At 38.6% G+C, this 20,049-nt stretch overlaps 1 protein-coding gene across 1 annotated transcript in view; it reads right to left on the bottom strand.

Moving 5' to 3' along the window:
• The window catches only part of MAP7D2 (MAP7 domain containing 2), an 81,139-nt gene that overhangs the window by 19,502 nt on the left and 41,588 nt on the right, over window positions 1-20,049 (bottom strand). The window contains exons 2-7 of the mRNA XM_012569447.5: window positions 16,703-16,780; window positions 13,365-13,528; window positions 6,600-6,714; window positions 5,590-5,688; window positions 3,601-3,711; window positions 2,188-2,310 (exon numbers count right to left, since the gene is read on the bottom strand). Of these exons, the coding sequence (XP_012424901.5) occupies window positions 2,188-2,310; window positions 3,601-3,711; window positions 5,590-5,688; window positions 6,600-6,714; window positions 13,365-13,528; window positions 16,703-16,780 (690 nt within the window). The remainder of the gene's footprint in view (window positions 1-2,187; window positions 2,311-3,600; window positions 3,712-5,589; window positions 5,689-6,599; window positions 6,715-13,364; window positions 13,529-16,702; window positions 16,781-20,049) is intronic.

The raw sequence follows: 20,049 nt of genomic DNA on the forward strand, positions 1-20,049 counted from the left end.
ATATGAACAGGAATTTTTAAAATGGGATATTTTACTCCTGATTTTGTTCATATTGCCCTTCTAAGACGAAACTTTCACATACATATAGAACAATCAACAGACTATATGTTTTATCAATAAGACAGACACTAATTGCAATCAAGTGATAGAATGTTTCCAATTTTAGTCAACTAAAGTCAGGAGTCATTGACTTTGAAAAAGCAGCAATTATGCACTAATATAAATTTTTTACTGGAGACAGCCCTAATAAAATTTTTATGACGCTCTTTTGAATGCTTTGAAGTTTAACTGGACCTTTGTATTCTTTGACCCACTTTTCAGCCAAGCAGCATAAGGTCACTGTATATTAACAAAAACATTCCGAAACTTAAAACCTGCTTAAGAGAAATATTTTTACTTCAACTGCTAAAAAAATTAATTATGCATCCAGTAACACTTGCTTGCCCGAATACCTTGACTTCAAGTGACATTAATAATGTGTTGCTGTAGAGTCTGAAATTGAGGCTCCTCATTTCTAAGCTTACAGAAAATGCAGTAGCAGAGCAACTTTGACCCCAGCATAATGACAGGAGGCACAGCATGAGCTCCTGGAAAGGAAGATCCCTCTTCCTTTTTCAGAAGCTATTTCTATGGTGAGAAGTACATGACAAATGGGAGATGTCCCTCAACTGTTTTGCTGGCAATTACTGACAAAATCTCAATGGCTTCTGAGAGTGTTGTTTGCAACCTGTGCTACAACCTAATTGCCTTGTGGTAAAATGACAAGAGGATGCTTGTTCAAAAAGCTGTTCCAAAAATCAGATGCCCTGTTTCAGCTCAATGAAAAGCAGTTTTTAGAACATATTGTACCCTTGTCAGACATGCCAGTGTATTACTTTAAAGATTCTGTGATGAAGAGAGATAAACCTGAGAGTTTACAAACAAAATTAGTGAGGAAGGACAAAAGTAATCCTTATTGATTTCTTTGATATCAAATACAAAACAGAAAAAAATAAACCACAGGTGGCCTCGGCAATTCAGCTCAAAATCTTAAGCAGAACGTACTAATCTAATTTTGACTTGGGTTTTGCTCACTCTTGACAGTAGCTGCTCCCTGAGCAGTAACCGAACTGGCTCTTTCTCAAATACTATATGAAAACATTTCTGCTTCCAGTAGAGGCTGGTTTTAATGTAGAAACAAGGGATGCAATTTTAGAGGCATTCAGTAGCAATGTCCCTATGCACTGAACAGAGAAGTAAAGCACAAGGGAAAGTAGGTTTACTTAGCAATTCATATTTAAATAGCTTTGCATGAAAAGCACAGATGCAGAACTTAAGCCTATTTAACCAAGACATGTTAAAACACTTTATGGTAAAGATGATCAGTCTTTTATCATCTAAATAGTTTAATCCTGGAAAAGTGTTTCCTTTTGCAGACAGGCATTTGGGTGAGTGCTTTGGGGCACTTTTTTTGTTTGTTCTATTAAAAGTATAAAGGGCTGTTAAACTTTTGTCTTGTTTCAGCCAATGCTATGACCAAGTATGGCTTTATAAGCAGAAACTATTTGAAGTCGGGCACTTGCCCAAGTATTAGCAGGACTGGAAACATTATTTTTGTAGATGTTTGCAAAATAATGGTTTTATTAGTCTACCCTTTACACACACGAATGGTAACTATCATCCCTTAAAGATCAATAATTTCTGGAACTGACACCTTCCTATCAGTAGTCTGTTTTTCCATATGTGTATCTGCACCTATATCACATACACAGAGTAAAAGGCATAAATATATTTAATAGATAGACACTGGAACCCTGGTAAAAATAATTAAGTCTCAATGGTGCACTGGGATTTTTGTTCTACATACTCTTTGGGTATGACAGGGCTGACGTTAATAAATCAATCAAAGCCTCTGAGAGTTGTCACATCCTTGTCTAAAAACCTGTTTCTTAAATGAATATAGTATTTTTTAATAGTCTGCAGTTTTAATGAATTTTTTCTAAAATATTCAGAATTGCACAGAAAAGACAGTGTGCTTTTCAAAGATTTTAAATACATTGCTATCTGAAACAACTTAGTTCATCACTGATTTTGTACTATCCTGTAAATTGCCATTTGTTTCATAGTACTCCATTTCTTCCAGCAGCTACATAAATGCAGCTAAAAACATACCTCAGTGGTTTCAAAGTGAGGAAGTCACATTTTTACCTGGAGTATTGTACTGCTCAGAAAGCATTAATGTACTTCTGCTTCTGGCTAAAGATGACTGTGTGGGAGTCAGCAGACGAGAAACAATAAAGTTTTCCACTGGACTAAGATGCATGCGGTGAGCTGAAGGATGGGAGCAAATAAAATAAAATTTAAAATGTAAATAAATAAAACAATGTTACATTGAAATAACTGAAACAAAATGATGAAATGATTAAATGAAATGACAAAAAATTCTTGAACTTTTTGAGATTTAAAATACTTAATGATAATTTTCATTCCCTCTGAAAAAAACCTTATAATTTCTCCACTGTTTTAAGTTTCCCACTTATACATTACACCCATTAAGGTTAAGATGATGTTGTATTTTGTTTTTACTCAGAGGCATATTCCATTCTACAAAATGGTTGCTTTCATGACTCACCACAAAAGAAGTTTGTCTTATTCCCCAGCAGGAAAGGTAAAACACTTGGTAGATCAGAGCAGCTGCTCACTAATGTGCCACCCATGCTGGGACTGCATTTGAAATCTGCCATCTCACCATGTTATGTAAGTCTTATTTACACAATATGCCTGCATTACTTCCTACTCCATAAATATAAGTGTCAACTATATAAGACATATTTATAGGTGTTCCTATTACATGTATATATAGCCATCTGTCATAATAACTTCAAAGCTTCTGATTACCTTAAGCAATTCAAAAATTAAAATAAATTTACGTTCTCTTTTTCATTCCAGAAACAAGCCTTCATAATTTATTTCAGTAAATATATTTTTTCCCATTAGACTTTAAAAAAAAATGGGGTAGAAAGAAATAAGCAAACATAAAATAAACCTAAAAAAATCCAAAGAGTTCACAGTGAGATAAACTCTTCAGTCCTCTTTGTAGTGTTTAGCAACCACTAATCCTACAAGATGATCATCTTTTGTGGAGTCACTTCAGAATCAGAGTTTTGTAAGAAATTAATGGGCTCTACAACTCTGGTCACCAGACTGAAGTCTCCCAGGTGGCTCATGAGATGTATGCCTACATATGGAACATCCCGTATCTACCGCCAGGCCACACCTTTGCTTTGCTTCTTTTTCCTTATTTTGATAGAAAGCCACAAGCAGTACAGTTATAGGAAATTGCTACAGTCACAGCCTGGACTTACAACCCAGTTTGCTGGAGTATCAAAATTTGGAAAAGCATCAGTAAAAAGCTCATGGCATTTGTTGCTGGACTATGATCTCCAGCATGGCAGCACAGCTTTGGGACAGGCTGCAGTACCATGTTATTAATACAGAATCTCTCAAATGTTTGAGTTCCTTTGAATAACAGACATAAGCAAACCCCAAAGCTCTATGGACCAGAAGGGCTTTAAGCAGAAGGAGAGTTTATGCTGGCAGGAGACCAGCACGTTCACTTGCCTCTGTCAGGGGAATGCGTTATGGCCACTGTGGAGGATGAGAGGCGTTTACTGATCGGCGACTCCATTTGCTTTGGCAGATTCATTGTAGAAGCTGAAAGTTTGTCGCATGCTGCAGAGAAATGCATTGAAGATATTTGTATTCACACCACAGTGTTGATAAACTCCAAAATTAACCTTGCAAGTGTACTCGTGGCCCTTGCACTGATCACAACACTGAATTGGCACGAGATGAGCTTTTTCTGACCGCTGAGGACCAGCACTCTATGACACATGCTTTGGCATGCAACTTTTCTGCTTGTGAATTTAACATTCCAGTTTCACAACAGCCTGTTTTTTATACTGACACTGATAAATAATTATATATCAGCACAAGCATAAAGTTGTCCAAAGAAAACAAACCCCACACAGCAACTCTGAACTCATCTTCATTCCCCCTCCCTTCTACCTTCAGTCTGGAAGAGTTGAATTTCACATCAGACATTACTCTAATAAGAAAATGAAATAACCAACATTTGTGCTTCTATATAGGACCTCATTGTTTTAATGACTGAGCTGGCATTAGCCATTTGGCTTTAACATTTTGTGCTTGAGAAAAACTAAAAAAAAAAGTCCATTTTTTTTGGTATATTTTTCTTCTGAAACACTATTTGATAAAATCTGCTTGAGCATAATATCCATTTTCTACCTTAGGATTTATTCAACTGAATGAAAGAGGAATTTTACTCAAGTATTAGTATAGATTACTAGTACCTGGTGATCACTGTATGATACTCAGAAGCTAAAAGCACAGATGCTTTGTCCCCTACATTTGAATTTTATTTCTTTCAAAACCAAAAATATTTTCAGCTAGAGACATGTATGTGACCCTAATTCTGCGTCTCCTAAGTCACTGCATTCCCTATTATGTCCATCAAATCATTGCCTTAGTGGGGTTTCCAAAATTTGCCTCCATCTGCTACAGTAAACAATGCAATTCACTACATTTCCTTTTTTAAAAAAACAGATATAATGCTGGTATGCTGCAAATCATCAGTTGCACAGGCAAATACCTTTGCACATGAACAACAATCAGTAAAAAATTTGAATCTGTTTGCACAGAAATAATAATTCTGTGAGATCATAGACAGAACAATATTTACTGTGAATTCTGCAGGAGTAATAGCCAAGCTTGACTCCTCCTTTGGGGGAGAGAAAGAACCTACTTCTCAAAAGCACAGGCTGTGTATTCTTTTCAAAATGCCAAGTACATTTGCAATAAAATCAAATCACATTTTCAATTTGAAATCCTATATGCAATCCACTTGTAATTTTGGACAACTCATCTACTTCAGAGCCCTTTTATGGGAATAACAATTAAAAAAATAAAACACAAATAAACCCCCACCAAAAAAACCAAAACAAAACCAAACCCGAACAATTTAAAACATGGTTGCTTAAACAAAGTAAACCACTTGAGTTTTTTACAAATACCAGCTTGGTCAAACTTCATTCTAGGAAGCTGAAAACATAACATGGTTGTTTGCATCAAATTCGCCTGTTTTCAAAATATTGCAGGAGAAGGCCCTTGAAATGGAAAAAGAGGGCCTTTTTTTGGGCTTCATAACATATTTTCTTATTGTGCAACTGAAAATTTTCTCAACAGCACCTGTGCACATCCATTAGAACTATCAAGTATGTGTAATTACACACACACAGAGCACCTGCAGAATTAACAAAGATGAGAATCTGAGCAGGAGAAATCTACAGTTACAAAGAAAACCATGAAATGCCTCTTCTGTGCTGGAATGCGAGGCATGCACTGCTCCACCATGGCAAAATTACAAGGAAATTAAAAGACACTGGTCTACATCACTAAGGGTAATGCTGTAAAGTATCAGGCTGAAATGATGAGAAAACAGTGGTTAAGAAGAACAAGATCAGTGGATGGATTACAGTGATTAGAACAGTTATAAACAAGACACGATGGTACTGTGATTCTCTGAAATACCATTGAAGGAATCAGCAGGAGCAGTGGAGGTCACAGGGTCTGGAGGAAGGGTGTTGGCAGCTAAACCTAGAACAGGGGGTGGGGTATTTTCTGATTCACCTACACAGCAGAGAAATCAGAGCAAAAAGAGGTGAAAGAAATTACTGAATAAGTTGGGGGAGCTGGAATTAAGCACAAACTGCATCACAAAGAAAACTGGTTTCTTTCTCAAGTATAAGAGACTTCATTATTATATATATAATTTCCTGGCTTTTTTTAATGACATATCATGAAAACTATGACATAAAACAGTTTGTCTTTTTAAAGTTAAGTATACTTATACACTATTTAAAAGAGAGTAATTGTTATATTTCATCAACACCCAAATATGGATGTTTTTCCCTATAACATCAGTTTATTCAAACCTGAAAATTTCAAATAAATTATATGATTTAAAAGAGAAAACATGCATCTTTCTGAAATATAAAAGCAGCACATGACTCATTATGTAATAAAAAGAATTTCCTCTGAAGCCAAAGCAAAAATAGCAGTAACAGAACATACGTGGGGAAAAAACTCAAACTATTTAAAACTGCACATGCTGCATAGTCATCTAGAAATTCCCATCAGGTTTTTAGAAGTACCAAACAAAAACAAAACATCTTTTTCAAGCCTTAAACAGCACTCAGTCGTTTAGTGAATATTAAATTTGCTAACTGTGTGCATGGGAAGACAATGTGGAAGAAGCTATTAAGGGAGACGGTGCATCAATATTAATTTTAGCATTTAGCATCTCCCAAACTGATTCTGGTTACTCTGTTAGAATTATCTACATTCCTAAAGTTCAGAGGAACCTGTCTCCACAGAAGGTGGAGGAAGCCCGGCAAGCAATTACAAAGCACTTATTCACACCCCAAGGCAGTAGCCCCTGCAGTACCACCCTGACTATAAACCCATCATACTTACTATCTCCACAATCTCATGCATTTTGCACTTCCAGATCTGCAATGCAGGCAGCCTGTTTCACTTACCATCTCTGCCTCCTGAGCCTGCAGCCAGTGCTCCTCCCCACGACCATCGCTTCTGCTTCTGCTCCAGCTGCTGGCTGCGTTCGAGGGACCGGCGCATCATGGCTTCTAAACGTTCCTGGTAATTTTGGTACAAACCCAGACACAAATCCCAATCAGTTCTCTGGGGGCTTCTTCCCCCGCCTTCTGAAACCAGGCTAAAAATACACAGTCCCCCTGTTGCTCCACACAAGAGGCTTAGAGGAGCTTGCTCACAATAAAAGAAAAAGAACTGAATAAAGAAGGTATCAGCATGCTACCTACCTCCAGATACAACTATCCTTTGTCTGCAAGCCACCGAGGTCACTACAGAGGCCTAAGTAAATAACACAGGTTGCATCACTGCCTAGCATCTGCTCCTGCTGGTGAGGCTGCTGCTGTGCTCTGGACTTAATTTGTATAAGAATAATGCTCGACAAGCATTAACTCCTTCTTGTCTATGCAGACATCAGAATTTTTTCCCATCCCTTTCTGAGCACAGTTAAATTGCTGCAATGCCAGTGGCTCCACCTAGTCACTCAGATAAATGATCGCTTCAAACTCAAAGTAGGTTACTTTGCAGGATGCCCTACTTATTTATTTATTTTTACCAAAACTCCCTCCTTTCTTCTTTTATGTTCCTTAAGTCGAGGCATTTGAGACCTTCTGGGTTTTTTTTTTCTTCTCTGTGTATTTTATTTTAGCATGCCTACCTCATACTGCTCCAAGATTTACTTTTTTTCCCCCTGCCACCCCCATGTTCTTCTCCACGAGTTAGGGTTTTACAGGGGGAAGAATAAAATTACTTTTTTACCTCCCCAAATGTTGCTCTACCTTTAACTTACAGCTAAGTTTGGTCACTTTATTCCTTCTCCATCACCTCTTGACTCTCAACGACCTTCACTGAGTTTCATTCCCACCTCCTCCCTCTGCTAGTTGCTCAATGATTTATTGTTGTGGCAATGATCCCTGCACTTTTTCTTTTCCTCCTTTCAAGCAGATAAAATGTGGTTCTCCCCCTCCCACAATTTCATCATCTAACAGCTTCTTCCTTTCCTCCTCCCAGTACCTCACTGGCATCTGACAGCCTCCTCACCCTCACATTTCAGCAGCCCAACCCCTACTGTGAAAGATAAATCTACTCTTGCAGCCTCCAGCTCCTGCCCAGGGAGTTTTAGCCCTTTGATCCTATTAGTATTTTTGGTGTTATTCCTTATTACATTTGCTATGTTCTTTTGGCCTAGCATAAAACTCCTACTCTTATCTACTTCAAACTGGATCCTGCAGGCTTCTGTGATTACATCATACCCATTTTGATTTTTATCAATCCCCTGCTCTATCTCCAATATCTTTTGGCAGCTCAGATAAATCGTGTGGAAAACCTTAATGCCTTTGGTCTGGCTCTCCTGAGCTATTTTACCAAAAACATTCAGTCTTTGTTTAAGCGTGTTTCCTTCAGACTCTGTACTGGTGGTGAGCCAGTTGTCTCTGATGGAACTCCTTAAGCACATCAGACCCTAACAATCCAGGTGTCTCCATACTTTTATAAATGTACCTGTAAACTTTATCTTACCTTCCTGGGTTTCTGACTCTGGTCATTGACTTTTTACATTGCCAGATGTCCCCTCATCATATTTTGGTTATCTAGAATATACTTTTGCCTCTTCCATATCTTTGAAGAATCCCTTCTACTACCATGACTTGCAGTAATTTATTTCTGAGTTCATTTTTTCCACCTCATCCAACCCTGCTACCAGTTATCCATCAGTATCAACAACAAGCTCTCTTTAATTGTATTACAAAACCTTTAAGCTCTCTTATAATTTTATTACAAATCACTTGTGCTATAAAATATTCTGTCACCCTCTATACAAAGAGTGAAAAAAGGAAATTCTTGCACCCTCTATCATCCCCAGCTGTCCTGTCTCTGTTACCTTTTGGCCAGGTGACCCACCCTGCTGTTACAATCTCTGCTGCTGTCTCCAGGAAAACGATCTTTCAGCCGTGTTGTGAGCTCACGGTCTATCAGGTAACATCATTCAAAGACCACCGAGAGCCGGCAGCTGCTTCCCTGCTCCCTCCCCCCTTCATCCCCCTCCTCTGCTACTCAGTGCCATCAGCGTCCAGGCAGGCATGAAAATGAGAGCTCAGCCTCTTCCCTTCTCCCTACAGAGCAAATGAAGGAAGCATCACAAGGCTCAAGCACAGCCTCTTCTGCAAGAGCACAGAAACCCCCCACAGCTCTGAATACCCCATTCGGTTCTTAGACACACCCTGCCTGTGAAAAAGAAACAAATCTTTTTCCACTCTCTGGACTCCGCAGTCAGTCCTCTCTGCTTTAGTTTGCTACAGGTTTTCTTTCTTCTCTTACTACCTGATGATACAAGTTTCACATTTAAATCCTGGATGTGCAGGCTTTGCATTACAAATTTGTGCTTTTTTACTTTTAGCTCCCCACATCTCTAACTTAATTCTGTTTGAGCCCCTTTTCTTAGTCTTTCCAAACCTCACATATTTCATCACCAGTTCCTCTCTGCAGTGTGCCTCTTTTCACCACTTTCTTCTACTATGCAACTTGCCTTAATCTATCTTTCTACCCACACCCTTTACCAAGGAAAAGCACCCTCCCATTTCTTTCTCATTAAAGCATACTCTTACATAGAACCTTTTTTTTCCATTTCTAATGAATATTGCTATTCATTAATCAAAAAAAAAAAATTTAAAGCAGTCATGTTTCAATTATTTCTGTTTGCTGTCTTGTTTGGGGCTTTTTAACAATGCTTGGAGTAAGCAATATTCTATAGTTTGCAAACCACAGAATACACTTACACCTACTATCAAAGTATTGTTTCAGGAATAAAATCCATGCTGAAATAGATTAAAGAAATTAAATGACATTTCATACACATTTGAAAGCCCATGCTACCTACAATCTGAGGCTGAAATCTTCAGATACATTATTTGGAGACAATAATTCATTTTCATTTGCAAAGAGCCTTTCATTAGAGCACTATAGAATATAATTATTAAAACTCAAAAACCTCTGCAGATATAGGTTAGATAAAGAACAATACAAAGGCTGCTTTTCACAAAGAAAGCATAGTTATTAAAAACATTTTAACTTGGCACAAAACTAAAAAGCCAAAGAAAATAATAAGACATAAGCAAGCATAGCATAAACAACTCATACATTAATAATTTGTTCCATGATGAAAATTAAACCACAAGACAAAGCTTTCCTTCATCAGCAAACAATGCAGAAAACCCTTCCAGTTTATGTTATAGGTGAAGCAACTTCTTGAAAACATACCAGACTATGTGATCTCATTTGGGAACTCTAACAGCTACAGATAGAGGAAACAATGTCTGCTCTCAAGATATACTGAATTTTCACAAAAATCTTTATAATGCACAAGCACTGCATGTAGGTTAAACTAAGAATGAATAAAATCACAAGAGAGCCATCTACTGCTAACGTCTAAAATATACATTACTTTCCAAAATCTAGTTACTCATGCACGTTTTCCTCAGCCTGAGCAATAGAATAAGCACTTGTACTGTCTGAATTAAAAGCAAACAAAACCCCACTCCTCAAAACTCAGTCAAATTACTTGTTTTCTCAAAAATATGTTATTTCCTTTTTTTTTGTAAATTATAACACAGATGTGACAAGGAAAAAAATAATCTTTCAAGTATTATGACTTAAAATAATTTATGCAAATAATTATAAACCAATCTCCTTATATCTGCAAGACAAACATCTGAAAGAGCCCCAAACCATCTCTTCCTCCTCACTTTATATACAGCATTGTATGTAAGTAGCTCACTGTTTCCTGAGATTATCAGTTGGCTTCATCTTTGGAGTGGAGCACAGGAAGTAATTACAACTACAACATCTTGAGAGTTTTTCACTCTTTTGTGTCTAAGCACATTCTTTTTACAAACGTAACAAATAGTGCACATGCACCAAAACAATCTCTTCCCAATAATCTGTGTACAGCTAGAACTCTATTTACAAGGTATTTCCAAGTTACATGGAAGTTCAAGACAGGAAAGGGAAAAGAATTACTTTAACTGAAAAAGTTACTTTTGTCCAGATCCCTGTTAAGAGAAACTTTTAAATTACTTCTGTAGAACAACACAGCGCTTTCCTCAAGGTTGCTTTTATTAAAAGTAGTGCACAGCTTTAAAAGTAATACAAAGGGAAGGGCAGTGATACTGAATACCTCTGTAGATAAGAAAGATGCAGTCAATATAGACAGAATAATTTCTAAACATTATTTATTCAGTTCCTTCTGAAGAATCTGTCACTTTCACTGTGCTCTGCAACAATCTCCAACTGCCCCAAAGAACCTTGATTTCTACCAAGAGAGACTTAAAAACCACCATCCCTTATGTGGCACTGTTGTGGGGGGAAACTAAGCAAAATAAATCAAATTTTAGCCACCTCTTTAAGAAGTCCTTTGCAAGCAAAACAGTCAAGCACAGGATGCTCTGATATAGGAGCAAACAAATCCCCACTAGTTTTTTAAGATCTATTCCTCTCAGACTCTTTCAGAGGCAACAACAATATTTTGTACGGAGAGATTTACATGACCTCTTCCTACCATGAATCTGCACTACCTTCTGCTCTGTTTAAAAAAACAACGAAAAATAATTCAGGGAAACTATAAAGGACAACCAGTAAGGTAGAGAACAAGGAAGAAAATCTCTCTACTTGTCATTTCAGACACCTGATGAGCAAGTAAAGTGGGTACTCCAGTACCCAGCCAGTGCTAACTGGTGTTAAAAGGAGAAACACTGAGAAGATGCCACAGTGCACTGGCTTACTGGCAGGAGCACATACACCCTCAAACCCCAGGTGGTTCAAAGCTTTTCCAGTAAAGACAGCCTTAAATGGCCAAAATTACTCACAAGCAGTGAGTAACTCACAGTGCCCAGGGAGCTGCAAATTCATCACCATCCTTACTCAGACCTCCACTGTTGTTATGCACACAGAGGTTGAGGGGTTCATCACAAGAACAAGGGAAGGTGAGGCTGAACTGGCAGACCCTTTAGTAGAATTCAAACAGAATTTGAAAAATTAGGAAAAAGAAAGCATGAAGGGAAGCTAGGAGGTGATGATGCCTCCTATTCCCACTTTCCTTCTCTCACTCTCCCCTGTTCTCCAGATTATTCCCCTGTGCACCCTCTTCTCCTTTGAGGCTCCTGGACTTTTTCCTCTCACAGGTTTAATCCATTCCCAAACAAAGCAAGCATCCTCACACGTGCAGTATCTTGGGGAGTTGGAACAGGCCTGCTGGAGCTTGGGAAGAGCATCACAGTGTGCTCAGCCTCTCATGCCCACCTCTGGAGAAGTACAGGAGGCCACTGCAGGAGATGGGATCGGCCCCTGCTAAACAGACGCCTTGGGTCTGACCTGTCACACCGCCCTTTACATGCAACAACTCTGCTCTCATTTCTTCTGCAAAGGCAAACCACGAATGCAGGGAAAGCTGGTGGAAACTTGCTCTTCCTACACTTCTCTGCCCTTCTGTTCTGCTCTGCTGAAAATTTTGAGGGCAGGGTTTTGGATGTTTTTGTAACTTGCCCCTTCCCCTTACAACCCTCACAAAGGGAATTGATTTTGCTTAGCTGCAAAAGGTTATTGCAGCACAAAATGCTGGAGAAGGAGCACAGGACTTCAATGCTGTTACCACAGTAGAGGGACCTCCTACCCTTTGTTTTCTGCTTTTTCCCATTTTTCTTCAAAGAATTTGAAGCAAAACACATAAAATATTTTTAAATTAATTCTCTGCCATTACATAGAAGCCACAATGAGAATGTTAAAGTTGAATGACAAATGACAGGATACAATCTTTTCTTCAAGTAAAGTGAAAAATCAAAAAATTCACTGAACAGCTGTATGTTATTGTGAAATCATGCAAAAGTGTTTTACCTGTTTTGCAAAGTTATTCTGATGAAAGGACAGGGCAGAAAAATAGAGGCTAAGAACTATGGATTTCTAAAGCTTTTTTTTAAATCCAGGAATTGAGGAAATATTTTCTTTTGGCTTTTTTTTTTATTTTTTTAACCACTGCCTCCTTTTTCAAAAATCATTAATTCTTTATCAGTTGCGGGTAGCAGTGCTGGTGTTCTCCATATAATGTCATGCAGAGATATACACACACACCCTGCATTCAGAGAGCTGCACCAGAAATTGGACTCACTAGAGCAAAAAAAAGAACCTTAAGTGATCTCAGCAGGGAGCATAAAATAGATGAAGGGCATGAAGATGCTTAAAAATATCTGTTTCTGTTTTATGTTAGAATTTAAAAACAGCCTAGATTCTTCACTGCTTTAAGTACAAATTTCTGAGTTTCTGTCACTGAGGAAAAATGGAACAACACATTATTTCTTTTTCGTGGACAGTAAACAGAACAACAAGAAGAATCTTTCCCTTTTTGGAAACACTCATCTTTAAAGACTTCCTTCCAAAAAGCTGGTGCTTTATATTTGACAATCAGAGTCCCAGATATGTTAGCAATAGTAGATGACTATTCTAGGAGATCAGACAAAAATTTTGAATAATTGTTTCGGAAACTGTTTTTGATGTACAGTGGTAGACTACTTACAGCTCTGGTGATGTGCTTTGCAGCTCCTGCAGTAATTGCTCACATGTCTCCAGTCCTGCTCCCACCCCCCATCGTTTAATGCATGTCAATATTCAGCCATGTTCAGCGCTGCCATACATCTCCCAGCGGACCTCACCTCCTCCTCTTTGAGCTTTTGTCTCCGCTTTTCTTCAACAGCTGCTCTCTTCTGCTCCTCTCTCTGCCTCTGCTCCTCCAGTCTTCTCCATCGCTCCTCCATTTGCTTTTCATACTGAAGTTTTGCTCTTCTCTCCTTCTCCAGTATCTGCTGCTCCCTAGCAGCTTATGCAGAGAAAAGGGTGCATTTCACGTCATGCAAATTTTCTTCCATTTTAAAATTATTTGGTTACATGAAACAATAGTGCAAAACAACAAATACAAGTACACATTATTTTAGTCAGTTGAGATTAAAAATATAGTGCACAGAAGTGCAGAAATGATTAGTTAATCTAAGCAACTTGCTCAATAAATAAATAGGGAAGCCCTTGTACACAAGGTGCTAGTTTGTACCCCGGTGTACAAAACAGTTTAGCAAATGTTTTTAATGTATCAAGTCCCTTTGAAGCGTAAAACCAAATTATTTTTTTAGACAGGAAATCAGCTTTATATGTAGAAGCAAAAGCCCTTGGGACTTCTTTAAAAGTGTGCTTCTTGTAATGGAGCTGCCTTTAAAACAGACACACGTAAACAACATATTCTATGTTTTCTATGGAGTTTTGAAAATACATCTTTCAGCTCCTGATTTGGTGCTACATCTTTACCCACTTCTGCCTCTTCACGTGAAAAAAAAAAAAATTATTTCTGTACTGAGGTTTTGCCCAGCTGTTTATTCCTACTGGAGCAATAATCTTCATGGGACATTACCCTGATGTTTCAGAAACTCGGACTGCAACAATACATACTGGACTGTTGCTTCAGGTGTACATATGAGAACAAGTAGCAGGAGTTAACATGGCAAATTGAGAGGAAAAATCCATTTCCCATGCAAGTGTATTCCATAAAAAGGCAGAAAGAGGAGTTCTGTAAGCATGCCTATATACACACAAGCCGGTAGTGTCACATACCAACACACATACAGCCAATATCAAAGAATATTGCTAGGCTAAGAACTTGAAATCAAAAAAAGCCAGAATTAACACTGTTAATACAAGAACTAGTCCTTCTTCCTGCTCACTTATGCCTGTCTTTCTTCAGTTCCTGTTTCCTTGTGCAGCACACCATCACCCTTCTAACTCTCCCATATTATCTTCCCATTGTTCCTAGGATCTTGCCCAGCCATTCCAAATGCCTCTTCTCACATCAGCCTTTTCCCCTCAGCTCCTGTCCCCAGGGTCTTTAACCACACCTGTGACTTTCTATCCCTCTTAGCCCCACTCCATGCTCACTCCCCTGGGTGAAAGCCAGAGTCTTCCCAACACCAGATCCTTTTCCAACATTCAATTTATTTCCCTTGAATACAGAATCCTTCTAAACTACTTTCTTAAATCCAGTCTGCTTTCCAGAACACCTTCTGGCTTATTCTTGTTAGAAATACAGTTGATGTTGTCTTCCTCTTTTGTCCTATGAAAATCCACTCATCCTCCCAACTCAGACAGGGCAGTATGAGGGGAGTGTCAGTGATGCAGTGAACCTGGATTGAATGCATGAAGTTCAGACTTGTCAACAGAAAAAGTTACCTCAGAGACAGTGGATAACAAGTGACCAGGCATTAATTATTCCAACTGCTAGCCACATCAGGTAGAGCAGGTGACAAAGCATGCTGGAGTTCATAAAAACCAAAAATAAATTGAGGTATCCAGAGATTGTGCTAAGATTACCTTCTGAGTAAATAGGTGAAATCTGGGACTGATTCTGGACAGAGAAGTAAACAATTCTGTCATCATGGACACACATACAATTCTTGTTGCTTAATTTCAGAATGCTAAACCACTGATTAATGAGTTTTGGCTCGGGTGAAAAAGTTACTTCCTATTGCTATACAGTATTTGCCAACTCCTTAAAGATCTGACCCTTGGGGGAACACCTGCTTTTTTCTGAACTTCTAGAAGAAAATTCTCACAATCAAAGTGTGACCAAAATCTAAACTCCCCATTACAGAAATGGTCTTAATAAATATGCTTCCAGGAGCCATATATGATGTCTGGGAGAAAATTGCAGACACCACCTTCCAAATCCCCCAGGGCCAACTGCTCCCAAAATCTCCAGGTCTCCGTTTCCTTTTCATCACTTCTATTCCAAGTCCTTTCCAATCTAATCATCATATCACTTCCTTGGGAACCAGAAAAGAAGGGATAATCAGGAGGAAAGAAGAGATAGCCTACACTGAGCATACCTGGAAGAGAAGTAAGTCCCAGATAGACAGAAGCTCGGGCAAGGTTAAGTCCTAAAGAGCAGCACATTTTCACCAGAACTACCAAAAGGAATCATGCTGACCAAGCCCATGGTAATGAAAAATGTCAAGTCACCAGTCTCAAGCCCCAGACTTTGCAAATAAATGGTCAACAGTTTATTTATTGCAAGAAAAACAGTATTTTCCTATGATTCTTTTGACAGGTGCCCATACTTGTTTAGTTGACATTCCCCAAAATATATGCTTATCTTAAATTTTACATACAATCATAAAACACTGACAACTTCTTCTGCTAGGTATTGTCAGGTTATCTCTAGGAATAGTGCTACTGATCTTTCTTGTCATTACAATGAGGAAAAGTGAAGTTAACTGTTTAACACTTTATATACACAGAGAGATATAGGAAATGCCAATCAATGTTGAACAGAAAATTTCATTTATGTGTATATATATGTATGTATACATACACACATATATATGTATATTTTAATTGTGTATACACCCACTCTCCTTAAATATATATTTATACATTTTACATATATTTTGCAATTCTCTCAACATTTCCCTGGTCATATTAATAGATTAAAAATAAATTATTGTTTTAAACAAAATCTGAAGTCATTGGTTATGTTATTCAGGAATTTAAGAATATTTTTATCAGATTAGCCATTTTACAACTTACAGAAAAGTACACACTTTAATGCTGTACTTAACAACTCTATTATATATTTCAATATGGCTAAAACCAAGCAGACTAAAATTGAGGCTGCTTTATCAAATCATCCTACATATTATTCTAAGTATTATTCAAGGTTTATTTGGAATTTTTACAAACCAGGATCATAACAGCAGTATCTTGAACATAAGCCTATATTCAAAGGCACACAAATCAAAGAAGAAAGTCAACTTGTAAATATAAAATACTAAATATTTGACTGGAAATGCAGAAAGATTATTTTTTATAATTTAAGTTAAAAGAAGTGGTAAAGACCAGGAACAGACTGAACAAAAATATGTAAAAATCAGAACACAAAAAATGCTATGTTAGTTAGTTAAGCCTATTAAAACGTATATATAAATAATAGATATACCTCCTGCCAACTTACCAAGGTATTTCTCCCTTTCCTCTCTTCTTTCCTTTGCCAGTCTTTGTCTTTCATCAGTTTTTAGAAATCCATCAATAGCTGAAGACAGAGGGAGGGAAAAAAAAAAAGCCTTAAAAAGCTGTTAAGCAAAACTAAAAAAGGATCCAAAAGATATTAAAAGAATGCATCAAAAAGAAATCATAACTAGCGCATTTAACCACTCCAATAACAAAACCAATTTTGCTCCTGTATGCGGGCGGGTTAACGAGCTGGGATTCAGGTACCTCTTGAGCACAGTCTCCCACCTACTGCTGAACTCCAAGCACGGCTCCTCAGCAGAAATGCCTGACTCCTCTTCTCAGAGCTAACAAGCATGCTGTTAGTGCTTGTTTCAAAACATGAAACTTCCTTAGGTAAAACAGTAAGGATGCAATTAACATGCACTTATCTTTGTTAATAAGCTAATTTTAAATTTTTTGGCTAGATAGAAAAAGGTAGCTCAGAAAAGCAGTAAGCAGCTACATGGAGTCCCAGCCTTTATATTTATGGCTGACCACAGCCCATCCAGTTTCCTTGCTTGCTCAGCACGTCAACAACCAGCAATTACTGCTGGACGAGGCTACAGAAGCAGCAGCCCTCCTACCCTTTTTCCCAGGCAAGAAACACTTTGTTTCCTCCTGGAGTTGGTATCTAAAAGTAAGATACTTGTTTGGGACGAGATTGCCTAAGGATGTTTGTACCTGGATCCAGACACCCCAGTCCTTTGCATGGCATGAGCAGCTAAAAAGCCCAATTTAAGGAGGCAGGAAGACAGAGTGTGACACACCAGGTGCCTTGGGGTCACCTGCCTGCATGCCCTGGAACAAGCATCAAAGGGACCTAAAATGGACCTTATGCAACAGCAGGCATAAGGCCACCAAAGAATGCCTTGACAGAGCATCCAGTGGATGGTATCCTCTTAAAACAGCTGACAGGGCCTCCAGTGCCCTCCCTTCCCTCTCTTCTCAGGATCCCTGAGGTCTAGGCAGTGCTGCAATGCAAACAGGCATGGTGTCTCACAGCACCATTTACATCATTTGCAGTCATTATCTGGGCTCCCTACTGAGTTACTGAATTCTAATTAAGTCCCCTTCCTTTTGCTCTGAGAACTGCACTTGTTCATTTTATCACATAAATACGAATGGAAAAATTACGTAGACTGTAACCTCAACTACCTTCCTGAAAAGTCACACTTGCAGGTTCCTTTCCAAAGGCATCCTGTCTGCGGGAGCAAGGGTCTTGCATAGGAAGTACCTTTCTCTAAAATGCACAGTTCTGTAGGAAGGCTGAAAGCCAGCCTCAGTGGCCCCTGGTGACAAAGGCAGGGTCTCAGCTGTCCCCATTTCAGTAACAGCTTCCTTTTTCCCCAAGCAGCACCTTCAAAGACCATCTCTAATCCTTCTCAGACTGCTACTACCTGAAGGCAGCCAGGCCCCTGGAAAAAGGTGATTATAGCTCCTCGCTGCTTAATTACAACTAAATTTGTGGGTCAAATACATATTTATTTATTTATTACCAAAGACTCATCCTACTTCCATTCTAGTCCACTTGTTTGCTCACTTGGCTGACATTTATTTTCAGATTTGACAAGGAAGAAGGAGACAAGAGGTGGCAGCTCAGTAAAGCATCAATGGCAAAGGTTTGTAACTGCTTTGAAGGGGCCTGCAATAGGTAGCCAAGAAGGTGAATCAGCACAGGTATTTTACAGCTCCAGTGGAAAGTTTTTCAGAGGTCTTAAAGTCGAACAAACATGAAAACTACAACTCAGGCTAGAAGCAACAGAGGGATGTGAAATTCTGATGGATCAAGAGCCCAACAATAGAAGACTGAGCTTGGGAACAAGGAAGCTGGAGAAAGGGAAAGAAACAAGCAGAGGCACAAATTAAGGTCTTCTGTGGCAAAGGATGTAACTCAGGTAGAGAGGTGGAACCTAAAGTACAGAAACTGGAATGGGGATAAATGGAGGGATGGAGAGGATCAGCAAGAACTATGTTCACAAAATCCTGCACTGATTCTCATCACTCTCCTGGCTTACAGCAACTATCTCATAAAACTGCCAGCAAAAATGCATCCCATTATGCCTATAAATAAAATTACAGCTAACTCACCTTTACTTTGATTGCTCCACAAACACCTGGTAAAAGTGGATCTAAAAGCCTTGCTCACAACCCCATTGCTATCCAAAGCTGATGCAAAATTTTTCAGGCTGGCTTTCTCAAGTATTTGAATATTGCAACCCGAATCAGAAAACACTAAAAGATTATCAAGGCTGTAATGTCACATATTTAAGAAATGAGAAGGTATCCAAATTGAAACAGTCTGTACAATCTTTATTTTGCCTGTTCTTACATATATATTACATTTTTTCCTTTTAGGTCCCTTTGCTTATTCATTCAGTGCATAAGAGTTGAACCAAATTCAAAGTTATTAGTGCTTCTTGCTTCTTTCTTTCTGAAACAGAAAAGCAGACAAAACTGTATACCTGAAGGCTTTTTGGAGAACAGCACTCCACACTTGGCTATGTCGCAGGTGAAACTACCAATACATTAAATTACTGTTCATGACAGATGTAATACACCATCATGAAAATAAAACAGCCCACCAAAAAAAACAGTGGAGGAAAACTGCATTCTAATACATACATGCATCAAACACAAGATGGCAAGAGCAGCCCTAAAATAGCACAGGCATCATCAATGCTGGCATTTCTTAACTCAAGGACTCGGCTTTGCAAATCAGCATGCCTGCCAAAAATCAGAAACTTTACTTCAGAAAGTAAACACAGTTTTGAAGAACAGAATAACTGTTCCCTGGGTGATAGCTTGTACACGGAGATATGATTTTCAAAGGCCAAAACGACCACACTTCATGCATCTTCATGTAACATTATAAATGCAGCGGGCACAGCAGTTACCCGTGGCAAGGAATTTCACTAATGGCAAGAATTCAAATTCCGTTTGGCAAAGCAGACTGCAAGCAGCAAGCTGGCACAGGTAACTATCCCAGGAATAGTGTAAGGGATAACAGGGAACTGCCAGCAGAGGGCAGGAGAAGGTCTGAATGAATAACGAAACCCACGGCAAAGTCGCTCTCACGGAGCTGTGACCTCGGGTTAAGTCTGTATACGCTGCTTTATCCTGAGCCTTCCTCATATTTACAGCTAAGCCTCTGATCCCTAACTTAGAGAGGCACGTAACAGCTAACAACATGTTTAAAGAGTCAGGATGTAAATAAATGCAGGCTGGTTGTTCTGCCAACCAGAGTAATGAATACAAAGGGATACTGGCAGAAAATTCCCTAATAAACATTTATTCCCAGACTTGCAGAGG

Source organism: Taeniopygia guttata, chromosome 1 (genome assembly GCF_048771995.1).
Source record: "Taeniopygia guttata chromosome 1, bTaeGut7.mat, whole genome shotgun sequence".
NCBI lineage: Eukaryota > Metazoa > Chordata > Aves > Passeriformes > Estrildidae > Taeniopygia > Taeniopygia guttata.